The sequence below is a fragment of the Pelophylax lessonae genome, assembly GCF_965119305.1.
Source record: "Pelophylax lessonae genome assembly, chromosome: 3".
Classification (NCBI taxonomy): Eukaryota; Metazoa; Chordata; class Amphibia; order Anura; family Ranidae; genus Pelophylax; species Pelophylax lessonae.
Genome location: NC_138770.1, coordinates 575,234,316 through 575,248,220, shown reverse-complemented (window position 1 = coordinate 575,248,220; position 13,905 = coordinate 575,234,316). Strand labels below are relative to the sequence as shown.

At 44.2% G+C, this 13,905-nt stretch overlaps 1 protein-coding gene across 1 annotated transcript in view; it reads left to right on the top strand.

The window, feature by feature from the left end:
* USP34 (ubiquitin specific peptidase 34) overlaps nucleotides 1–13,905 on the top strand; it is a 600,284-nt gene that overhangs the window by 75,881 nt on the left and 510,498 nt on the right. The window contains exon 3 of the mRNA XM_082250967.1: nucleotides 5,902–6,343. Within this exon, the coding sequence (XP_082107093.1) occupies nucleotides 5,902–6,343 (442 nt within the window). The remainder of the gene's footprint in view (nucleotides 1–5,901; nucleotides 6,344–13,905) is intronic.

Genomic DNA, 13,905 nt, shown 5'->3' with positions numbered 1-13,905 from the left:
GCCTTTTGGGACTAATAAGCCCATCAAGACGGCGAAGGCTTTTCCTGTACCTAAATGTTTTGGTAATCAGATTAAAGGAGAATGGGAGCATTCTAAACGTACCTTTACTATTTCCAAGCGTATTGCTAGACGCTATCCGTTTGAGGAATCCATCATTAAGAAATGGACGGTACCACCAGTCGTGGATCCGCCTATTTCCAGGCTGAATAAAGCCACGGTTATTCCAGTGGAGGACACTTCGTCCTTTAAGGATCCGGTGGATCGAAAGATAGAAGCAGAGTCCCGCACTATCTTTTCTCTGATAGGGTCAGCATTTAGACCAGTAATCGTTATTGGTCTAGTTTCCCAGACACTTACGGAATGGGCGAAAATGGTACGCCAAGATCTTAGGGGAAAAGATATTCCCCAGGAGACATCTGATTTGATGGAACAGATCATACAAGGGCTACGGTTTATCTGTGACGCAGCCTTGGACACTACTCCCCTATTAGGGCATGCATCTAAGTTAGCAGTGATCCTCAGACGTGTGCTGTGGTTAAAATGCTGGTCAGCTGACCTAGGTTCCAAAAAGACCTTGACTAATCTCCCCTTTCAGGGGAATCGTCTATTTGGAGCCAACCTAGATGAAATCATTAAGGATGCCACTGGGGGCAAGAGCACTTTTTTGCCACAGGCTGCAAAAGCTAAGGGACCTCGCAACAAGCGAGGACCTTTCTTTACCGCCCATAAAGGGCGCCCGGCTGGTACTAGCGGGAAAGGCAAGACTCCTCCAGGAGGGTTCAAGAAGGGGACCAACCCAGCCAAACCCGAAGTAAAGGAGTACACAGCCTGAAGGTGCGCCCCCACCCGGTTTCAGGGTGGGGGGACGTTTTCACCGGTATTCAGGACATTAGATCGAGCATCAACCACTACTACCGGTGCGATTCTTCCCTTCCAACATTTAAGTGCCACAGGAAGCGGTAGTTACCGTTCCCTGAAAAGATCTTTTCCTTTACCTTTTCCTAAGATTAGTCCCGATACCTCACAGGAATCGGATCTGGTTGACCAGATAGGCCAAGTAGCCTCTAGTCGGGTGACTTCGGTCCCTGAGGTTCAACCAGAAAAGATCACCCTTCCTGATAGCAATCAGGTATCTGATAAATGTGTGGGAACAGAAAACGACCAGACTTTCTCGGATGGTCGGGGCCAGATACCTCTAGGGACGCCTGGTTCAGATCCAATCAGCGCCAGTGGTCCTAGAAATTCTAGGCTGGCCTCCTCAAGCCGGCCTGGCCGACTTGGACATGTTAGTCGCAGACGTTCCGTGGGAACTTCGTCTCAGGGAGTGTCTGTGGTCTCGAGGACCAATTTACCTTCGTGCTTTACAGTCGCTGGTTTTAATGGCCTGGCCATTGAGACCCAAGTACTGAAGGACAGAGGTTTGTCTACTTCAGTCATTCCTACCCTCATTAAAGCAAGGAAAGCGACTTCCAGCAAAGTCTATTATCACACATGGAAGACTTATATTGCGTGGTGCGAATCTTTAGGATTTCCTCCACGTACCTATTCGGTGACTCGAATATTGGCCTTTTTGCAACAAGGGGTTGAGCAGAAGCTAGCCTTGAGCACCATCAAGGGTCAAGTTTCAGCATTAGCAATCTTCTTTCAGAAGCCTTTAGCTACCAAATCCTTGGTGCGGAATTTCATCCAGGGGGTGCGGCACCTGGCTCCTCCAGTCCGCGCGCCCTTACCGCCCTGGGATCTTAATTTGGTTTTGTCGGTTCTACAGAAACCTCCCTTTGAAAACATCAGGGAGATTCCCTTGCTTACTCTATCCCAGAAGGTGGCCTTCTTGGTGGCTATTACTTCTGCTCGCAGGGTGTCAGAACTGGCTGCATTATCATGCCAGTCACCATACCTAGTGATTCATAGGGATAAGGTAGTACTTCATCCTAAGCCATCTTTTCTTCCCAAGGTGGTTTCAGATTTTCATCTGAATGAAGATATTGTACTACCTTCCTTGTGTCCTCAGCCCAAGCATCATTGGGAACATGCGTTGCATTCCTTAGATGTGGTTCGGGCAATCAAGGTATACCTGAAAGCTACGGAATCATTCCGTAAGACGGATTCACTTTTTGTGATCACGGATGGCCCCAGAAAGGGTTTGCCTGCATCTGCCGCGACCATTGCCAAATGGATTAGACAAACGGTGGTACAGGCTTATTCTATTAAGGGTCAGAGTCCTCCGTTCCCTGTTAGGGCGCACTCCACTCGAGCGCTCAGTACTTCCTGGGCCTTTCGCCATCAGGCGTCAGTGGTCCAGGTATGTAAGGCGGCCACCTGGTCGTCGGTACATACCTTTACAAAATTCTATAAAATTGATGTGACGGCATCGGCGGATGCCTCATTTGGCCGCAAGGTTTTGCAGGCCGCAATTTGAGGAGACCGGTGGTCTACCTCGAGGGTTTTTTTCTGTTTGAAAAAAAAAAAAAAAAAAAATTGTTTTCTCTTTTTTGGTTGAGTCTCATCATTAAGGATGAGCATTGTAAACTTCTAGTTGGCACCGGTTGGGCCTTCTAGATTGGGATTGATTTCCATTTTCCCACCCCTCAGTTGTGATACTGCTCTGGGACGTCCCGAAGTTGGTGTATCACCGAGGACTACGTCTGTCGATGAGCGCTAGAGAAAAATGGATTTTTGTAAAATCTTACCGTAAAATCCTTTTCTCTTAGCTCATCGACAGACGTAGTCCCCGCCCCTCTGTTTTGGAGTTGGGTTGGGTTAAAATTCTCTAAGCACTGCTTTTTCACATAACTGATTTGCTGAGGCAGAGAGAGAGAGGATATACCCTCTGGGACTGCCCCTAGGGTGTGGCCAGAGCTTTTTAATTTCCTGTCTAGTCCTGCTCCTGCGGAGGTAACATAACCCGAAGGTGGTGTATCACCGAGGACTACGTCTGTCGATGAGCTAAGAGAAAAGGATTTTACGGTAAGATTTTACAAAAATCCATTTTTTTCTTTCACACTGAGGTTGATGGTGGTATCCACCCCCTCACAGGGCACCCTATTCTGACAGTGGGACTGTCAGATTACACTGATCAGCATCTGCAGCTCCTGCTCAACAAATTTTCATGTTTGTCCATTCGACAGAAGTCAATCTAGCGATTGGCTTCTGTTGAATTGGAACAGCTTCACGTGGATCGAAGTTCAGTTGGTCCCTTCTGAACTGGCTGAATTTCAATCCATCCATGGCCAGTTTTACTGGTGCAAGTATTTAACTACTTACCGCAAATCGCCATAGCTGTACATCGGCTGCAGTAAGTGGTTGTACCGGGTTGATGTCTGCAGGTAGAGGCATCATCCTGGTACCATTTTTTTAGATTGCGCGATTGTTACCCCAGCCAGCGGGAGGGGACGCCCCCTTCCGCGGCTCTACCCGTCCCACCGGGAGACCCGAGAAACCAGCCGGCGCGTCCGCTGGCTGGTTGGAGTCCCGATCAAAGCCGGATGCGGCTTCGATCGGATCTCCGATGACGTAACCCAAAGGTGGCTTCCATGACGTCCCGTCCGGGTTGCTCGGCTGCTAAAGTCACCGAATTTAAAAAGTGAGTGAATCCAAAAATGCAGTTTTTGGCATTTTGAATACATTGAAGTGCAGTGGAGGGGTCTAGGGTCTTTCAGACCCCCTGATCTCCCCATAAAGAGTACCTGTCCCTGCCTATTGCTGTCGCAAGGGATGTTTTCATTGCTTGTGACAGCAATAAAAGTGGTCAGGTTTTTCTTTTTTTTTTTTTTATAAAAACCTGTGCTAAAATTTAAAAAAATCTAAATAAAATAAACAGGGAAAACAAATTTTTTAACCGCCCCAGTCGCCATGAGCTCGTGCACGAAAGAAAACGTATACGGAATTTGCGCCCACAAATTAAATCGCTGTTTAAACCACACATGTGAGGTATCGCCGTGATCGCAAGAGCGAGAGCAATAATTTAAAAAAAAGAGCTACTTTGTAATGCTGTAAACTGGTAACCATTAAAAAATTTTAAAGCGTCGCCTATGGAGATTTTTATTGACCGTAGTTTGTCGCCCTTCCACGCGCGTGCGCAATTTTAAACCGTAACATGTTGGGTATCTATTTACTCAGCGTAAAATCATCTTTCACAATATACAAAAAAATGGGTAACTTTACTGTTATGTTTTTTTTAATTGCAGCGAAATGTAATTTTTCCAAAAAAAATGAATTTTGAGACCACTGCGTAAATACAGCGTGACAAAAACTATTGCAATGACCGCCATTTTACTCTCCAGAGTGTTTGCTAATATATATGTTTGGGGGTTCTAAGAAATTTTCTAGCAAAAAAATACTGATTTTAACTTGTGAACAACATGTGTCAGAAATGGGCTCGATCCTTAAGTGGTTAAGCAACCCTACAGCTACAAGGGAAGTATAGAGCTTAGGCAGCTTAGTATGTGTACAAATGAAAGGAAGATTTTTGAATCACAGGTATGGAAAACTAAAAATTACATGGTAACCCTCTTCAGCTCCAGGAGGTTAACACCCCCCCCCCCCCACCAGGCCATTTTTTGCCATACGACACTGCGTTACTGTAACTGACAATTGCGCGGTTGTGCTACGATGTACGCAAAATATTTGTTCTTTGTCCCCCAGAAATGGCTTTCTTTGGGTGATATTTGATCAACTCTGTGCTTGTTTGCGCTATAAATAAAAAAAAGACAGACTGAAAAATAAACAAAAACAACATTTTTTACTATCTGCTATAAAACACATCCAATAAAAACATGTAAAAAATCGAACTTCATCACTTTAGGCCAATATGTGTTCTGCTACATGTTTTTGGTAAAAAAAATCCCAATGAGCCTATATTGATTGGTTTGTGCAAAAGATATAGCTTCCACAACCCATGGGATTTTTTTATGAAATATTTTTTTTTGTTTACTAGTAATTGCGGAGATCAGAGATTTTTTTTTTTTTTTTTTTTTTTACGGGACTGCGACATTGCGGCGGACAAATCTGACAAGTTTTGGGGACCAGTGACACCAACTGAGTGATCCGTGCTAAAAAATATGCACTGTCACTTTACTAATGTCACTGGCAGGGAAGGGGTTCACATCAGGGGCAATCAAAGGGTTAAATGTGCTCCTAGGGAGTGCTTTCTAACGGGGAGGGGGCGGTTGCTTTGGCTATGAGAAGACCGAGATCTGTGTATCTGCTTAGTAGAAACACAGGATCTCTGTCTCCCATACAAGCAGAAAGGCGATCTGTTTGTTTATTTAGGCAGGCCGCCGTTCTGCCTCTCTCGGGAACAATTGGCAGGTCCCGGCAAACATCTGGTCCTCCGAGCCCACTGATTGGCTCCCGCTGTGTCCAATTATAGCGGGAGCAGGTCGCCGGAGATACCCATGCTCGCCTCAGACCCAGGTACAGGTACGGGATTTCCCGGCAGAAGAACATGTACGTGGGGCAGTTGGCAAGTGGTTAGGAAAAGTGACGTGTTCTTGTCTCTCTAAGTGGTCATGTTCTGTTGATTATGAACTTGCATATACATATTGATTAATGGTATTGCTTGCTTTTTACTTGAAATTAGCCCTGTAGATGCTCTATATGCAAAGTTTTGGTAACTATTTGTCACTTTTCACATCTTCTACCATCCAGTTATCTTCTTGAGCTTTTCCAGGAATTAGGTGTACCTTCCTCCAATTTAGTGGTGCTAGCCATTTTATGAGCTGATCTAGTATTTATCTGATCAGCTAGGGTCATCATGGTATATTGGTGTCATTGGTACATAGTGAGGAGATAGTCTAAACACTTAATTGTTTAAGAAGATGCTTTTTTTTCTTGCAGGTTGTATTTGATTTAATTTTTTTGCTTGCATTTATGTTGAATTCTCTTTTTTCTGTCCCCCAGACAGTGTCTATGCTGCTTTAAGGAGTATAAACATTTGGAGATCTTTAACCAAGTGGTATGTTCCCTTATTAATTTGGTGATTGGCCAAGTCCAAGCCCTGAGGGACCAGCTTTTAAAAATTTGCACTACTAGCCCTGATTCAAACTGGCAGGATGAGGCCAACCCATCCGATGAGCTGCTGAATGTGGAGAAAGAGACTCAGGAGGAGGAGGAGGAAGAAGGGGAAGAGAGGCGCTCAGAACCATGTAAAGCCCCTGACAAACAGTTGGAAAGTGGAAGAACTTGCAATGTAACAGAAGAAGACTCTCTCAAAAGCACTGACCTGTATAGTTTATGGAGTACTGAAGAAAAAGAAAAACTGTTGTTGTGTGTTGCAAAAATCTTTCAGATACAATTTCCTCTTTACACAGCCTACAAGCATAACACGCATCCCACGATAGAGGTATTTCCAATTACTGTTTCTCATTGCTGATATTTAAGAGTGGATGGTCCAAATAAAGAATTTTGGCTTTTTGCTTACTCTGGTACTTGCTTTGTATATCCATTAAGCCCAGAGGGTATTAATGTCAATAGGGCAAACTTTGAAAAAGTCCACAGTAACTTGGCATTGTATAAGAAAAGTTGACTCTGAATTTCTAAGCCCACCTCTACAGTGTTTTATTTTTATTTTTATTTTTTATTTTTTTTTTTTTTTTACATTTCACAATCAAAAATAGAAAATATCAAATGTTTAAACCTAAGAAAATGTATCATTTTAAGGAAAAAAAAAAACCCTTTGAAATTGATGGCAGCAATAAGTGAGGCAGGACATCAAAAAAATGGCAAAGTGTTACTAACAAGGAAGAACAAGCTGGAACATTTCCAACTAATTAGGTTAGTTGAAAACCTAGTTAGTTGTCGGCAACCTAATTACTGGGTATTAAAAGAGCATATTAGAGAGTCAGTGTGTTTTTTAGAAGTAAGGATGGGCAGAGGCTCACCAATCTGTGGTGCAGTGTGAAAAAATTGTTAAACAGTGAGTAACGTTCCTCAATGTAAAAAGACTTTAAAAGCGTTTTTATGTTTATTTTTTTTATTCATACTTGCCTAGGTAGATGCAGCATCAGTGCGATGCTGCATCTGTCCGTGGCGCCTCTAACACTGAGAACCGAGCGATTAGATTACAGCCGATCCCTGGGTTCTCACAGCTCCCTGAGCAGAGAGCTGCTGATGACAGCCAACTCTCTGATCTGCCCCCTCCTTGCTCACTGGGTTGTGCAGGGTACGGGAGCAGCCGGCTCAGCCTCGCAGCAGTTCGCTGAGAGGCTGAACCAAGTACTGGCCCAGGCATGTGGGCAGATTCTTACTTCATGGTCATGAAGCCCGAGCCTGGACCGACTCTGTGACGTCAGCAGAGCATGGACTTCAGACCGCTCTCTGCTGAAAACGGGTCACAGGAGTGCAAAACGAACTGCACTCCTGTAATCCATAGGAGAAGTACAGCCAAACGAGCTTTGGCTGTATGTCTCCTTCTAAATATATCATCTAAAGTACATAATATCAAATGATTTTGAGAATCTGAAAAAAATCTCTGCGCACAAGTGACAAGGCCCAAACTACATATTGGGTACCGGTGAGCTTTGGGCCCTCAGACAGCATTGTATGACATGATTCTGTAATGGACATCCTTGCATGGGCTCAGGAATACCTCCAAAAATCACTCTCTGTGAACACAGTTCGCAGAGCCATCCAAAAATGCAAGGTAAAGCTCTATCATGCAAACAACAAGCCATATCTGAACATAATCCAGATACACCACTGTCTTCTTTGGGCTCAGCTCATTTAAAATGGTCTGTTGCAAAGTGGAAAACTGTTCTGTGGTCAGATTAATTTAATTTTACATTGTTTTTAGAAACCATAGGCTCCACTTTCTCTGGACTCAAGAGGGGGGAAGGACCTCTTGGCTTGTTATCAGCGCTCCTTTTAAAAAACGGTTTCTCTGATGGTATGGGGGTGCAATAGTGGAATGGGCAGCTTGCACATCTGGAAAAGCACCATTAATGCTGTAAGATATATTAATGTTTTAGAGCAGCATATGCTCCCATACAGACACCTATTTCAGGGAAGGCCTTGCTTATTTCAACAGGACATTGCTAAACTGCATCGAAGACAGGTCTTTATAGTAGAAGAGTCCGGGTGCTTAACTAGCCTGCCTACACTCCAGAGCTTTCAGCAATTGAAAGTATTTGGCGCATCTTGAAATGAAAATTACGACCCAAGACTGTTACGCAGTTGGAATCCTATATTAGGCAAGAATGGGACAACATTCCTCCCCCAAAACTCCATAAACTGGTCTTTTTAGTTCCCAAATGTTTACAGAATGTTATAGGAAGGGGGGATGCTACACTGTGGTAAACATGGCCTTGTCCCAATGTTTTTGAGACGTGTTGCTGCCATCCATTTCAAAATAACCTTATTTCTTAAGATTGTAGATTTTCTCAGTTTAAACATTTTTAGATTTTTTTCTATTATAAACTATGGGTTAATAAGATTTGCAAATCATTGCATTCTGTTTTATGTAGATTTTTTGGAATTGGGGTTGTACATCCAACTGTGTCATGACTAGTTTGTTAGATGTACTCTATAGGTGTTTGGTCATGTAGCTATCATTTTAAAGTGCATCTCTGTTCAAGGCTACTTTCTTAGTTTTGTAAAGAACAAGGAACAGTTAGAACCCCGGTATAGTAAGGTTTATATATACTGTTTTATGTCCAAACCGTGTAATGTACCTTTTTTGTTTGTCGTTCACTGGACAGTAAGTAGCTTGAAATGTATAATCTTACAGTTGTCACCAAAACAGATGAAGAGAAATCCTTCAATTTGGAGTGTGTTCCAGTAACAGCTATTAGGGGAAGTTCCCTTATTTTGATAAGATTAATCTTTACTGTTGTGTCTCATGGACAGAAAGCCAGACCAAAAATACTAAGGGCTCTTTCAGACGGCCGCTCCGCTGCTTTAGTCCGCTGCGGGACTTTTTTTTTTTTTTTTCACGGAGCGGATGACATTTGTGTCATCCGCTCCGTGTGCCCGCATATCATCCCATCCATTTGCGGATGATATGCGGACATAATGTAAGTATATGGCATTGCGGATGTCAGCGGATGACACCGCTGACATCCGATTTTCCTTCCTTTCCGTTTTTTACACGGATGAAAAAAAAGGGTTCTGTTCCGTTCCAAAAAACGGAACAGAACTGAAAGGAGGAAAATCGTATGTCAGCGGATGGTATTCCGCTGACATCCGCAGTGCCATTCACTTACATTATGTCCACAAATCATCCGCAAAAAAATAGGATGATTTGCGGACAAGCGGAGCGGCCGTGTGAAATAGCCCTAAAGTGGCATAGGGTTTTATTATACTCTTTGCTAAACTAAAGACCAAATCCATTTCAGGTAAAGCTAGACTTTTTAAAGTGGAATTTCAGACTATTACTAGGTATGCTTAAACGTGCTCCTATCCCTTATGCCCATTCTACCCTGTAAAAGGAAGATGCATATACTTAACCTATTCTCCCAGTGCTCCACTCTGGTCATGTGATCTCCCCAGCGGCCGGCTTCAGGGGAGAGGAGAGATCAGACAATGGCTGGAATGCTGGGTGGTGACGTCACTCATATGCTACGTTGGGGCATCTTTTGGTGGCTGTCCCTCTTCCTCTGAAGCTGCTGCTGGTAGCCGATTACTTGAATGGAACGGAGTGCCCTGAGAATGGGTAAGTATAAGCATCCTCCTTTCACATGTTAGACTAGGAGTTGGAATAAGTTGCATGGTTATAGCCTGGAATTCCACTTTAAAAGAGATGTATGTGTGTTTTTTATTTTGTTTTATTTTAAGATTCATACTTTCCTAGGTGGATGCAGCATCGGTGCGATCACCTCTAACACTGAGAACTGAGCGATTGAACACAGCCGATCACTCGGTTCTCACAGCGCTCTGCCCTGCCCTCGCCTCGCTCACTGGAGTGCTGGGCTGTGGAGGGGCAGTCGGCTTGGGCTCTCAGCGGCTTGCAGAGTGGCTGAGCGAGGTGCCAGTCCAGGTATGTGGGTGGATTAGGACTCCATGGTTGTGATGCCTGGACTGGCTCTGTGACATCAGCAGAGAGCGGACTTCAGCCCACTCTCTACGGAAAACAGGTTGGAGCAAAACGATCTGCACTCCTGTGACCCACAGAATAACAGCCAAAACTAGGCTGTTTTGGTGGCAAATGGTGGCCATGTCATCTTTATTCTATAGATATAAGCTTCAAATTGCCAGAGATTTACGTTGGGTATGTCCAGCATTATTATGGGGTTACAGCGCCAGAAAGGCCACTTCTTTTTAGCATGCTGTTTTGTTTTTAAAGGAGTTGCAAAGGCAAAAGGTTTTTTTTTTTTTTATCTTAATACATTCTGTGTGTGTGCAGCAGCCACCCCAGAACCTCCTAATACTTACCTGAGCCCCAACTCTATCCAGCGATGTCCACGAGTCCCTCGGCTGTCCGGGACTCTACTTCCTGATTGGCTGAGACACAGCAGCGGCGCCATTGGCTGCTGTCAGTCAGCTAGCCAATCAGGGGAGGGGGGGGGTTAAGTGGGTTGAAACTCTGTGTCTGAATGGACACAGGGAGCTGTGACTCAGCTCGGGTGCCCCCATAGCAAGAGCTTGCTGTGGGTGCACTGAACAGGAGGGAGGGGCCAGGATCACAGAAGAGGGACCTGAGGAGAGGAGGATCCAGGCTGCTCTGTGCAAAACCAACTGCAACAGAGTAGGTAAGTATGACATGTTTGTTATTTTTGTAGGGGAAAAACGAGACTTTACAATCACTTTGAGCTGTTCTTTTAGCATGATGTCGTAAGAGGGGATGCACACGGAAAAAATATTTTTGGATAGTAAAGCCCCGTACACACGTACCGATTGTCGGCCGTAAATATTCGGCCGCCGACCGATCAGCCGATTGTAGGCTTGTTAGTATGATGCTTCCGACAGCCGACAGCGTATTTTCGGCCGAACAGAATCTGTCGTGCAGTCTTTAAAATATTTGTTGGCCGTCACCAGAACTGCCGATTGTTCGCCAGTCAGTACAGAATTCGTCCGACAAATAGCAGATTAGCAAGACTGGGCATGCTCAGAAAAGAAAAAACACACGGAAAGTTAACCATCACATTACATCACTTCATCAGTCGGCTGTTGTTGGCCGACAAAATTCGTGTGCAGTCTTTAGCACTTTTCAGCCGACAGGACAGCACCGGACAAAAGACGGCCGATCGTTCGGCAGACATTCGGTGCGTGTGTACGGGGCTTTAGGCTCAGTGCTGCATGTCTCTTGCATTGTAAGGAAAGTGGTTGAAAGTTATGATCGGTAATGTTGAGTAATTTTAATAATGCCCAATTTTATCCTGCTTTTCCCAGAATAATTCTTTAAGGCCATGTATACTTCTTTTGTTTTTTGTTTTTTTGGCATCTAAACGCTTTATTCCCCCCCCCCCCCCCCTCCTACAGTCCAATCTGAAATGTACCTGAACATTTAATGTATTTGGCTCACTTGTGAGTTTAAAGGACATGATCCCTAAAGTTGGGCCTTAGATATAAGCCTTTGTTTTACTGCAAATAAAATGTTAAATGACAGATTTTCAACAGTTATATGGGGCAGTTAACTAAAAGCTATGTGAGTTATTGGCATTGTGTTGATTTGTCTCTCCAATTATTTATTTATTTTTTTTTCATAAAAGTTGTGTATTAGGTCTTAAAATTATGAAATAAAAGGTCTTACACACATTAGTAAGAGCTGTAATTATTTCTCTTTCGTTCATTGACTGACACAGCTCCTGATCTTCTTAACCATTGGGATATACTGCCCCCCTACAGGAGTAGGACACTAGGCAGGAAAAAAAAAACTGGCTATGCCTATGGGCAGTCCCAGGGGGTATCCTCCCTCTTTCTGCTATAGGTACTTAAGTTTTTTTTCTGCCTAGTCAGGAGTAGGGATCTAGTTCCTTGCTGGGATCTCTGGACCTAGCAATTTTTTTTTAGATAGAATAGAATTAGATAGAATTTTTTTTTTTCTCCTGTTTTTTTCCAGCGAGATCTACAATCAACTGCCGGACTGGGCGACGGACTTGATAATCTAGATCCAGTGGTCACCCCAGTCTGGCCAGCGAGCGCACGCAGATCTCTGCTCCGTGCTATGTCAGCTGCGACGTAGCCCTACCGGACGGGGGCTGGCCTGCGAGTTAAATCCATAGGTCGCATACGACCGGGTCTCAGTCCGAGTCGCAGCGGTTCTCCTGCCCGACAGCCCCCCTTTTCGATGTCGAGGGATTCTGTCTGGAGCGGTGCCTGTCTGGATCTTGGTATTGTAAGTAGCTGTCCCCCCCCCCCCCCTCTCCCCCTGGAGGATTTTGGGGTGGACGTGGGCCTCTCCTTGGGAGGGTCGGACCCCTGGGTTCCCCTCCTTCCCATCAGGCACCCTCCATCTGTCCCCCCGGGGCTACAGTTTATCTGTGATGCCTCCTTTGGATGCGCCCCCCCCAGTGGCTCCGCTCTCTGTTTTGGCAGTGGTCCATTGGCGTCATTACATGCGATCGGATGTGCGGATGCAAATTCAGCCATACACTTTGTATGGCTGAATTCGCACTGCACCCGCACAAAAGACGCACAGGACACTTGTGCGATCCGATCCTGTGCGAACTGTCAGATCGCACTGCGATATGCGATCAAACTGGGGGTGTCGTTAACATTTCATTGACGCCCCCTGCGTATCGCATATGGCAGTGTGAACTGCCAGATGTACGTTTGCGATGCGGGAACAGGCTGCGAATTCGCAGCCTTCCCGCATCGCACAAGTGTGAACCGGGACTTAAGCAACAAGTCTCAGAAAAAGGCTTTTGTCTTTAAAAGGTTAAACTGCCCTCACTGACGGTCCATTAGTTTGATCTGAAAGAACGAAATGATTCATTGTAAAACATTGTGTTTATAGTTATCTAGCAGCCTTAACAATGTTGATAAACATTTGCTGGAGGCTTTTTTTTTTGACAGCCGTAAGTGAGCAGAAAACCGCTCTGTGTGAATTGAGGACATGCCGTTTTAAGATAGTGAGGGGGGTTAATCAAGATCACAATTTTTTTTTTTAACCACTTTACCACCGGAGGATTTTGCTGTCTTATGTCCAGGCCACTTTTTGCGATTCGGCACTGTGTGACTTTAACTGACAATTGCGCGGTCATGCAACGCCGTACCCAAGCGAAATTTACGTTCTTTTTTTTCCCACAAACAGAGCTTTCTTTTGGAGGTATTTGATCACCTCTGTGCTTTTATTTTTTGCGATAATAAAAAAATGCGAAAATTTTGAAAAAAATAATTTTTCTACTTTGACAGTTAAAAAATACCCAATATATTCAATTTTTGTCATATATTTAGGCCAAAATGTATTTAGCTACATGTCTTTGACAAAAAAATTGTCAATGAGCGTATTTTTAACCGCTTTAAGACCGGAAGATTTTACCCCCTTCCTGACCAGGCCACATTTTCGATTCGGCACTGCGTTACTTTAACGGACAATTGAGCGGTCGTGCGATGCTGTACCCAAATTAAATTTATGTCCTTACCCCCCCCCCCCCCCTATGCGCTATATACAAAAAAAAGAGCGACAATTTTGAAAAAATAACAATATTTTTCACATTTTTTTTTATATGAAATTCCCCCCCCCCCCCCCCCCCAAAAAAAATGTAAAAATCAATCTTTTTTAACTTTCTTTGCCATGTGTTTTCTGCTACATATTTTTGGTAAAAAAAAATCGCATTAAGCGTATTTTGATTGGTTTGCGCAAAAGTTATCGCAGCTACTAACTACTGGAAATTTATGTCATTTTTATTGTTTTTTTTTAACTAGTAATGGCGGCGATCTGGCGGCGATGTGCGTTTTTTTTTTTTTGCCGGACTGCGACATTGCGGCGGACAGATCGGACCCTTCACTGACATTTTTGACACTTTT